The 11048-nt window shown below is 46.2% G+C and overlaps 1 protein-coding gene across 5 annotated transcripts in view; it reads right to left on the bottom strand.

Annotated features, from left to right (window-relative positions):
- Positions 1 to 944: 944 nt before the first annotated feature.
- Positions 945 to 11048, bottom strand: part of LOC112247321 (engulfment and cell motility protein 1) — a 179790-nt gene continuing 169686 nt past the window's right edge. For all 5 annotated transcript variants that reach the window (XM_042295215.1, XM_042295218.1, XM_042295217.1 and 2 more), the window contains 4 exons: positions 7025 to 7132; positions 6619 to 6701; positions 2783 to 2860; positions 945 to 2578 (listed from right to left, as the gene is read on the bottom strand). In XM_042295215.1, the coding sequence (XP_042151149.1) occupies positions 2378 to 2578; positions 2783 to 2860; positions 6619 to 6701; positions 7025 to 7132 (470 nt within the window). In that variant the 3' untranslated portion in view covers positions 945 to 2377. The remainder of the gene's footprint in view (positions 2579 to 2782; positions 2861 to 6618; positions 6702 to 7024; positions 7133 to 11048) is intronic.

Below are 11048 nucleotides of genomic sequence, written 5' to 3'. Positions count from 1 at the left end.
TCTCTCTCCGCTCGCCCTCTCTCTCCGCTCGCTCTCTCCGCTCTCTCTCCCTCTCTCTCCATCTCTCTCCGCTCTCTCTCCACTCTCTCTCTCCGCTCTCTCTCCGCTCTCTCTCCATCTCTCTCCACTCTCTCTCTCCACTCTCTCTCTCCACTCGCTCTCTCCGCTCTCTCTCCCTCCCTCTCCCTCCTCTCTCTGCTCTCTCTCCACTCTCTCTCTCCGCTTTCTCTCCGCTCGCGCTCTCTCTCTCTCCGCTCGCCCTCTCTCTCCGCTCGCTCTCTCCGCTCTCTCTCCTCTCTCTCTCCATCTCTCTCCATCTCTCTCCCTCTCTCTCTCCACTCTCTCTCTCCGCTCTCTCCGCTCTCTCTCCCTCCCTCTCCCTCCTCTCTCTGCTCTCTCTCCACTCTCTCTCTCCGCTTTCTCTCCGCGCTCTCTCTCTCTCCGCTCGCCCTCTCTCTCCCTCCTCTCTCCGCTCTCTCTCCCTCTCTCTCCATCTCTCTCCGCTCTCTCTCTCCTCTCTCTCCATCTCTCTCGCTCTCTCTTCCTCTCTCTGCTCTCGCTCTCTCTCTCCGCTTTCTCTCCTCTCTCTCTCCCCTCTCTCTCCATCTCTCTCCGCCTCTCTTCCTCTCTCTGCTCTCTCTCCCTCCCCTCCGCTCTCTCTCCCTCTCTCTCCACTCTCTCTCTCCGCTTTCTCTCCGCTCTCTCTCTCTCCGCTCGCCCTCTCTCTCCGCTCGCTCTCTCTCTATGACATGCAAGCAGTTCTGTTTTTTTTTTTTTTTAAATCGGCTGTATAGAAAGCCACAACAATAAGTGATGCAGTATTGGTATTTTTAGTGATAGGAGATTTGGTGGCATGGACACAATAACAAAAGCTCATACCAGGTAGAAAGACAAAACTAATAATATCATATTTACAGTAATAATAGAATATGCAACAAGAGATGTCAGTTTCCTTAAATCTTTAATGTAAACAGCAGGTTGAGGGGCTTTCAGACCTAGATACGAAGGTATTACATCTGAAGGTATTAAATAATAAATCATATTAGAAATATCCACTCATGATTCGCTTTTAAATAAAATGTACATGAACCTCCAAATTTTGACGGCCACATAGATCTTGCAAACAAAACAAGTTCCCTTTATTAAAAACACAAACATCCCCAATACTGTCTACTTGGCAGCAGCACAAATATCACTACATTACACCATCAGCATAACGAAGATCTTTATTTATTTATTTTGCTCAATATTGCTTCGGAATGTTACAGCAGTCGCAATCGAGCCTGATCGAACGGTATCAAGATAGAGGAAAGAGACAGGTGTACGTCTCAGGAAGCATGTAGCTATTAAAGTTGTGTGTTTGTTTGGGCTAAGCCAGTGTGTGAGTACACAGTATGCTCAAAGCAGCCGTGATATGGGGATAGAAGGCTTCAGGAACTTCAGAGGCAGTTTCCTATATTGTATTACAGTGCCAGGTTTTAGAACAACACACTTATTGTAACAGTCTAAAGACAGTATGTGAAGTATGGCGTAAGATACCTGGGAGAAAAACTCAAAATATACACTTCATCATCTTAAATACACTTGATCCTTTCTTCCTCTCAGAAACATTACCTTGCCACGTACATTACCTTGCCACATTAACATTGCCACGTAAATGTAAAACAGATTCTGTGTCTGAAATAGCACCCCATTCCCTACATAGTACACTACTTTATTCCCTATATAGTGCAGTTCTTTTAATCCTGGTCAAAGTTAATGCACTATAGAGGGAATAGGGTGCCATTTAGGACACACCCAGACTGTTGGAGATAAAAACTTAACGTCCCTCAACACCTCTTTACAGTCTCTTTATGAAATGAGCCATCTCACATCCAACGGCCTGTCGAAAGTCAACAAAACAAAACATCCAAGCGTTTATCAAAGAGCTTTTCAACAACAAACCCCAAGCAAATGACATACGCTTCAGTGAAGGAGTGAAGAGTGAGCAGGTTTTAAGGTGAGAGGAACACTGTGACGACATCTTGGAGAGTGACGACCAAACAACAACGTTTAGAGACCATTGAGCCCGTTAGAAGAGCATGTCTGGTTTAGGACCCATATGGATGCTTCCTGGTTTGGTCTCCATGGTGATGGGATGGTTCAGTCAGTGGGTCGCAAAAAGTCATTAAGTGCTGCAAACCTATTAAAACGTACCCTTTAATTAAAAAAGGAAGTTTAGCAAGAAGGAAGGAAAATTGTTCAATATAATCCTTTTTCTGTCGCTCATCATTTCATCATAATTTTTTTATTTTCCATTTTTTCCAGTTGCCGTTTTAGAAAAAAGAGAGTTGGTTGGTCCAGTCCAGGTGCTAAGTTATTTTGAATGGTTGGTTAGTTAGTTGCAGTCATAAACAAAGTCATAGTTGCTAGGTTCTTTGGGAATGGGGGGAGGGGCCTCTGGGATCTGGATGTTCTCCAGGTCGAGGAGGCGGAGCTTCATCTCCATGGAGAGTAGGGTGTCCATGTCTGACTTGGTGAAGTCACTGGTCATCTCCTTCCCCAGGAGGGCGTTCAGACCGTCCGTCCACACACAGTACTGAGGAGAGACAGGAGAGGATAAGTACGTGTACATACACGTCAGACAGACAACGCGCCCACCCCTGCACACACCCATAGCAGTGTATTAACATGAAGTGTCCCATGTCATGCTGGAGAATGGACGACCTCCACTGACTTCCTCTCAGTCCATCTGTGAAAGCTGTCATTGGCTGGGTGACCGTGCCAGCTGCCTAGTGCTTACCTCATGCTTGTCCGGAGCGATGAAGTTTAAATACTCGTCTGACTCATAGAGGACGGAGAAGGCCAGCTCCTGAACCTCCTGTAGTGAAAGAGAGGTAGAGAGAGGGGGAGCAAGAGGAAGGGGAGGGGGAGAGGAGAGAGAGAGAGAGAGAGAGAGAGAGAGGGGGAGCAAGAGGAAGGGGAGGGGGAGAGAGAGAGAGAGAGAGAGAGAGGGGGTGCAAGAGGAAGGGGAGGGGGAGAGAGAGAGAGAGAGAGAGAGAGAGAGAGAGAGAGAGAGAGAGAGAGAGGGGGAGCAAGAGGAAGGGGAGGGGGAGAGAGAGAGAGAGAGGTAGAGAGAGAGAGAGAGAAAGAGAGAGAGAGAGAGAGAGAGAGGGGGAGCAAGAGGAAGGGGAGGGGAGAGAGAGAGAGAGAGAGAGAGGGGGAGCAAGAGGAAGGGGAGGGGGGAGAGAGAGAGAGAGAGAGAGAGAGGGGGAGCAAGAGGAAGGGGAGGGGGAGAGAGAGAGAGAGGTAGAGAGAGAGAGAGAGAAAGAGAGAGAGAGAAAAGGAGGGAGTTCAAATGTAGCACTGTCACTAACATGCTAATGAGCCGCTCCTCTCCTCTCCTCCAGTGTGTGCGACCCTCCCGCTTTGACTCTCTAACACATTCCCTCCCCAGCCACTCCAACACCAGATGTCTTGGCTGTCGTGTGCCGGCGCCACCTGCTGGGTGCCAGGGGACGGAGCATATCGAGCAGGGGTACGGGGTACGAGCAGGGGTACGGTTGGGGGACAGAAAGGCACTTTGAGACATATTGTTGTCCAACACTAGATATTGAAATGCAGCCTAGGTCTGTGACTGCTCTGCCCGGGCCCAGAGAGGGGACTCTGCTCGTGTTCCCATTCATACAGCCTAAACTTGGCCTAGGACACAGTCTGCCAGTCAGCCAGCCAGCCAGTCAGCCGGCCAGCCAGTCAGCCAGCCAGTCAGTCAGACAGCCAGTCAGTCAGACAGCCAGTCAGTCAGACAGACAGCCAGTCAGTCAGTCAGTCAGACAGCCAGTCAGTCAGACAGCCAGTCAGTCAGACAGCCATGTAGGCCCATTCTTCCAGAAAACCATATTCGCCAACAAAGTAATAAAGGTCCAGGTGAGAGAGAATCGGTGCTCCTTTGTCTTCCAGAACATATTTGCAGGACCTAATCATTCAGCGTTAGCAGAATGTATGGGTTTCTAATCAGTACTGAGAACCTACAGAGGCTGGGCCTACGTACCTGCTCAAAGGAAGGGCTAACAATTATTTCATCTTGGTTAAGATGTCTATACATAGAAGATCGAGGGATTTGGGTTTAACTAGGCTGACATGTCAACAGCCACCTTAAATGTGGGTTAATATTCCTTGATATTGTGCTGGCTATTATTTTATCATATAAGACACAGATACACTGACATATACTATATTTAAGCAATAAGGCCCAAGTGGGTGTGGTATATGTCCAATATACCACGGCTAAGGGCTGTTCTTAGGCACAACGCAACGCGGACCCTGGAGGTGCCTTATTGTTATTATAAATGAATAAATGTTTTGCCATACCCGTGGTATAACGTCTGATATGCCACGGCTGTTAGCCAATCAGCGTTCAGGGCTTGATCCACCCAGTTTACAATGTCATAAGACACAGCCAGACTAACAAATACTGTACGGTCATAGACACACTGACGGACACTCAGCTAAAAAAGTAATAAACTCAGCTAAAAAAGAAATGTCCCTTTTTCAGGACCCTGTCTTTCAAAGATAATTCGTAAAAATCCAAATAACTTCACAGATCTTCATGCTTGTTCAATGAACCATAAACAATTAATGAACATGCACCTGTGGAACAGTCGTTAAGACACTAACAGTTTACAGACAGTAGGCAATTATGAAAACTTAGGACATTAAAGAGGCATTTCTACTGCCTCTAAAAAACACCAAAAGAAAGATGCCCAGGGTCCCTGCTCATCTGCGTGAACGTGCCTTAGGCATGCTGCAAGGAGGCATGAGGTGGCAGGTAACCTAGTGGTTAGACTGTTGGGCCAGTAACCGAAAGGTTGCTAGATTGAATCACCGAGCTGACAAGGTAAAAATATGTCGTTCTGCCCCTGAACAAGGCAGTTAACCCACTGTTCCCTGGTAAGCCGTCATTGTAAATAAGAATTTGTTAAATTGCAATGTCTGTACTGTGAGACGTCTAAGACAGTGCTACAGGACGGACAGCTGACCATCCTTGCAGTGGCAGACCACATGTAACAACACCTGCACAGGATCGGTACATCCAAACATCACACCTGCGGGACAGGTACAGGGTGGCAACAACAACTGCCCGAGTTACACCAGGAACGCACAATCCCTCCATCAGTGCTCAGACTGTCCGCAATAGGCTGAAAGAGGCTGGACTGAGGGCTTGTAGGCCTGTTGTAAGGCAGATCCTCACCAGGTAACAAGTCGCCTATGGGCACAAACCCACCGTCGTTGGACCAGACAGGACTGGCAAAAAGTGCTCTTCACTGACGAGTCAAGGTTTTGTCTCACCAGGGGTGATGGTCGGATTCACATTTATCGTTGAAGGAATGAGCGTTACACCGAGGTCTGAACTCTGGAGCGGGATCGATTTGGAGGTGGAGGGTCCGTCATGGTCTGGGGCGGTGTGTCACAGCATCATCGGACTGAGCTTGTTGTCATTGCAGACAATCTCAACGCTGTGCATTACAGGGAAGACATCCTCCCTCATGTAGTACCCTTCCTGCAGGCTCATCCTGACATGACCCTTCAGCAAGACAATGCCACCAGCCATACTGCTTGTTCTGTGCATGATTTCCTGCAAGACAGGAATGTCAGTGTTTTGCCATGTCCAGCGAAGAGCCTGGATGTCAATCCCATTGAGCACGTCTGGAACCTGTTGGATAGGAGGGTGAGGGCTAGGGCCATTCCCCCCAGAAATGTCCGGGAACTTGCAGGTGCCTTGGTGAAAGAGTGGCGTAACATCTCACTCGGTAACATCTGGCAAAATTGGCAAATCTGGTGCAGTCCATGAGGAGATTATTTTGGTGTCAGTAGAAAGGCCTCTTTAGTGTCCTAAGTGAGATGTTACCTAAGTGAGATGGCAAATCTGGTGCAGTCCATGAGGAAATGATGCACTTAATGCAGCTGGTGGCCACACCAGATACTGACTGTCACTTTTGATTTTGACCCCTCCTTTGTTCAGGTACACAATCTTCCATTTATGTTAGTCACATGTCTGTGGAACTTGTTCAGTTTATGTCTGAGTTGTTGAATCTTGTTATGTTCATAAAAATATTTACACATGTTAAGTTTGCTGAAAATAAACGCAGTTGACAGTGAGAGGACATTTCTTTTTTTGCTGAGTTTATAGGACACAGGCACACTGACAGATACTGTTATATAAGACACAGATACACTGACATACTGTTATATAAGACACAGATACGCTGACATGCTGTTATATAAGACACAGATACGCTGACATGCTGTTATATAAGACACAGATACGCTGACATACTGTTATATACTGTTATATAAGACACAGATACGCTGACATACTGTTATAAGTCACAGATACGCTGACATACTGTTATATAAGACACAGATACGCTGACATGCTGTTATATAAGACACAGATACGCTGACATGCTGTTATATAAGACACAGATACGCTGACATACTGTTATATAAGACACAGATACGCTGATATACTGTTATATAAGACACAGATACGCTGATATACTGTTATACAAGACACAGATACGCTGACATACTGTTATATAAGACACAGATACGCTGGCATACTGTGGATACACTCACCTTGTTCTGCTTCAGAGATCCCTTCTCCTTCATGTGAGGACAATCCTTACCAGTGACCACCGCTTTCATGTCGGCCACGGGTACTATGGGAGGAGGAGGAAGAGGAGGAGAGGAACGGCAACATCAAGGAAAACATAATTTTACCCTCCTCATCATCAGTTAGTTTACAGTACATTTTAGTCATTCAGTAGACACTCTTAGCCAGAGTGACTTACAAGTTAGTGCATTCATCTGAAGATAGCTAGGTTAGAAAACCACATATCACAGTTCTGTTGACATGCTGCATCAACTACTAACAATGTCAACAACAACCACCATCTTATTTAGCAAGTGTCAGTTGTCTCTTTTTAAAGGAAAACTGACAGTTTGTTTGACCCAGAGCAGTACTGGTGTTGCTACTACTCACATTTTTCCTGTAGAGAGTCATGGGGCACCTCTCCCTGAGGGCTCTCCTCCAGATCTCCGTAGTGCAGGACTTTATGGTTCGGAGACAGTCGACAGTACCAGAACTTATCTATGGAGAGAGAGAGAGAGAAAACCAGCGTTTAATGCCTAGATCAGTGGATAAAATCAAAAGCAAATCAGTGTATGATGAGGGAGGAAAGGACCAGCATAGAATACCTACAAACCTGTGAAACAGACACTATACATCTACATTCTGTACGTACTGTATAGACCAGAACCACCCAAATCATATTGATGCTGTTTTCTATAGGCTGCAACACCAAACACCAAAAGCCTAACACTATCCCATATAGACAGTTAGACACAGACAGTGAAAGTGGCACCTGAATCAGGTCAGGTGAGTGATGCTATCATGCGTTACTGAAGCCCTGGCACTGGGGTGCTATCGCCTGCTGGGCAGCTGGCACGCCTGAGCACTGTGGGCAGGGCTCCCATAGAGCAAGACCTTTCGCTTTATTCTCTACCCACCGTGCCAGCTCTTGCCCCGCCTAGGCACGTCCCTGGCAGAGCAGAGCTAGGCTGGCCCACGCATGGGCGGCACAGTCAAAATCCTAATTGCTGAGAATAGACATTTGGCAGCAGGGAGGCTGGCTGGTGCTGGTCTGTATGGAGTGGCTGTGTTGTGTCTAGTAGAGAGGTAGAGAGAGAGGTAGAGAGAGAGGTAGAGAGAGAGGTAGAGGTAGAGAGAGAGGTAGAGAGAGAGGTAGAGAGAGGTAGAGAGAGAGGTAGAGGAGAGGTAGAGAGAGGTAGAGAGAGGAGGTAGAGAGAGGTAGAGAGAGAGGTAGAGAGAGAGAGGTAGAGAGAGAGAGAGAGAGAGAGGTAGAGAGAGAGAGGAGAGAGAGAGAGTAGAGAGAGAGAGTAGAGAGAGGAGGAGAGAGAGGAGAGGTAGAGAGAGAGGAGAGAGAGAGAGAGGAGAGAGAGTAGAGAGAGAGGTAGAGAGAGAGGTAGAGAGAGAGGTAGAGAGAGAGAGGTAGAGAGAGGTAGAGAGAGGTAGAGAGAGAGAGAGGAGAGAGAGAGGTAGAGAGAGAGAGAGGTAGAGAGAGAGGTAGAGAGAGAGGAGAGAGAGAGGTAGAGAGAGAGAGAGAGGTAGAGAGAGAGGTAGAGAGAGAGGTAGAGAGAGGTAGAGAGAGAGAGTAGAGAGAGAGAGAGGTAGAGAGAGAGAGGTAGAGAGAGAGAGAGGTAGAGAGAGAGGTAGAGAGAGGTAGAGAGAGAGGTAGAGAGAGAGGTAGAGGAGAGAGAGAGGTAGAGAGAGAGGTAGAGAGAGGTAGAGAGAGAGGTAGAGAGAGAGGTAGAGGTAGAGGTAGAGAGAGAGGTAGTAGAGAGAGGTAGAGAGAGAGGTAGAGAGAGAGGTAGAGAGAGAGGTAGAGAGAGAGAGAGAGAGAGAGAGAGGTAGAGAGAGGTAGAGAGAGGTAGAGAGAGAGAGGTAGAGCGAGAGAGAGGTAGAGAGAAAGGTAGAGAGAGAGGTAGAGAGAGAGGTAGAGAGAGAGGTAGAGAGAGAGGTAGAGAGAGAGGTAGAGAGAGAGGTAGAGGTAGAGAGAGGTAGAGAGAGAGGTAGAGGTAGAGAGAGAGGTAGAGAGAGAGGTAGAGAGAGGTAGAGAGAGAGGTAGAGAGAGAGGTAGAGAGAGAGGTAGAGAGAGAGAGAGGTAGAGAGAGAGGTAGAGAGAGAGAGAGAAATAAAGGAAGGGAGGTAGGAAGATATCTAGCCTCCAGACAGAATGCTGCTCAGATTGTCTTATTTTATGGGTTGTTGTTTTGTTTCTGTTTCCTCAGCTGTTGGAGATAAAACACAGCCATCTGACGCTCATCTCCAATTCACTCCCATTCATCATTCATTTCTCAGCTAACTGACTAAGAAAATCAAGTTTAAAGGCTTTTAGATGCATTTTTGGTACACATAACATGTCATTTTTAACATGCATACAACATAATGGTATGTGTATCCATCTTGCTTGTGCTGACTTACAGTGCCTTGCGAAAGTATTCGGCCCCCTTGAACTTTGCAACCTTTTGCCACATTTCAGGCTTCAAACATAAAGATATAAAACTGTATTTTTTTGTGAAGAATCAACAACAAGTGGGACACAATCATGAAGTGGAACGACAATTATTGGATATTTCAAACTTTTTTAACAAATCAAAAACTGAAAAATTGGGCGTGCAAAATTATTCAGCCCCCTTAAGTTAATACTTTGTAGCGCCACCTTTTGCTGCGATTACAGCTGTAAGTCGCTTGGGGTATGTCTCTATCAGTTTTGCACATCGAAAGACTGACATTTTTTCCCATTCCTCCTTGCAAAACAGCTCGAGCTCAGTGAGGTTGGATGGAGAGCATTTGTGAACAGCAGTTTTCAGTTCTTTCCACAGATTCTCGATTGGATTCAGGTCTGGACTTTGACTTGGCCATTCTAACACCTGGATATGTTTATTTTTGAACCATTCCATTGTAGATTTTGCTTTATGTTTTGGATCATTGTCTTGTTGGAAGACAAATCTCCGTCCCAGTCTCAGGTCTTTTGCAGACTCCATCAGGTTTTCTTCCAGAATGGTCCTGTATTTGGCTCCATCCATCTTCCCATCAATTTTAACCATCTTCCCTGTCCCTGCTGAAGAAAAGCAGGCCCAAACCATGATGCTGCCACCACCGTGTTTGACAGTGGGGATGGGCTGTGTTCAGGGTGATGGGCTGTGTTGCTTTTACGCCAAACATAACTTTTGCATTGTTGCCAAAAAGTTCAATTTTGGTTTCATCTGACCAGAGCACCTTCTTCCACATGTTTGGTGTGTCTCCCAGGTGGCTTGTGGCAAACTTTAAACAACACTTTTTATGGATATCTTTAAGAAATGGCTTTCTTCTTGCCACTCTTCCATAAAGGCCAGATTTGTGCAATATACGACTGATTGTTGTCCTATGGACAGAGTCTCCCACCTCAGCTGTAGATCTCTGCAGTTCATCCAGAGTGATCATGGGCCTCTTGGCTGCATCTCTGATCAGTCTTCTCCTTGTATGAGCTGAAAGTTTAGAGGGACGGCCAGGTCTTAGTAGATTTGCAGTGGTCTGATACTCCTTCCATTTCAATATTATCGCTTGCACAGTGCTCCTTGGGATGTTTAAAGCTTGGGAAATCTCTGTACCAAATCCGGCTTTAAACTTCTTCACAACAGTATCTCGGACCTGCCTGGTGTGTTCCTTGTTCTTCATGATGCTCTCTGCGCTTTTAACGGACCTCTGAGACTATCACAGTGCAGGTGCATTTATACGGAGACTTGATTACACACAGGTGGATTGTATTTATCATCATTAGTCATTTAGGTCAACATTGGATCATTCAGAGATCCTCACTGTACTTCTGGAGAGAGTTTGCTGCACTGAAAGTAAAGGGGCTGAATAATTTTGCACGCCCAATTTTTCAGTTTTTGATTTGTTAAAAAAGTTTGAAATATCCAATAAATGTCGTTCCACTTCATGATTGTGTCCCACTTGTTGTTGATTCTTCACAAAAAAATACAGTTTTATATCTTTATGTTTGAAGCCTGAAATGTGGCAAAAGGTCGCAAAGTTCAAGGGGGCCGAATACTTTTGCAAGGCACTGTATATGTAGACATATAAGTATTTGGTGTCTGTTCTGCACTTAAAAAGACAGAGGCACTTGACTCTGATGCTGTCTGTCAGGTAGGTACTCAGCTTTAAGGAGAGTTTCCCTAATACTGTCCTGCTGTCTGTCAGGTAGGTACTCAGCTTTAAGGAGAGTTTCCCTAATACTGTCCTGCTGTCTGTCAGGTAGGTACTCAGCTTTAAGGAGAGTTTCCCCTATACTGTCCTGCTGTCTGTCAGGTAGGTACTCAGCTTTAAGGAGAGTTTCCCCTATACTGTCTTGATGTCTGTCAGGTAGGTACTCAGCTTTAAGGAGAGTTTCCCCTATACTGTCCTGCTGTCTGTCAGGTAGGTACTCCGCTTTAAGGAGAGT

Source organism: Oncorhynchus tshawytscha, linkage group LG13 (assembly GCF_018296145.1).
Source record: "Oncorhynchus tshawytscha isolate Ot180627B linkage group LG13, Otsh_v2.0, whole genome shotgun sequence".
Lineage (NCBI taxonomy): Eukaryota > Metazoa > Chordata > Actinopteri > Salmoniformes > Salmonidae > Oncorhynchus > Oncorhynchus tshawytscha.
Note: the sequence above shows the minus strand (reverse complement) of the source record. Positions and strands in the feature narration are given on the sequence as shown.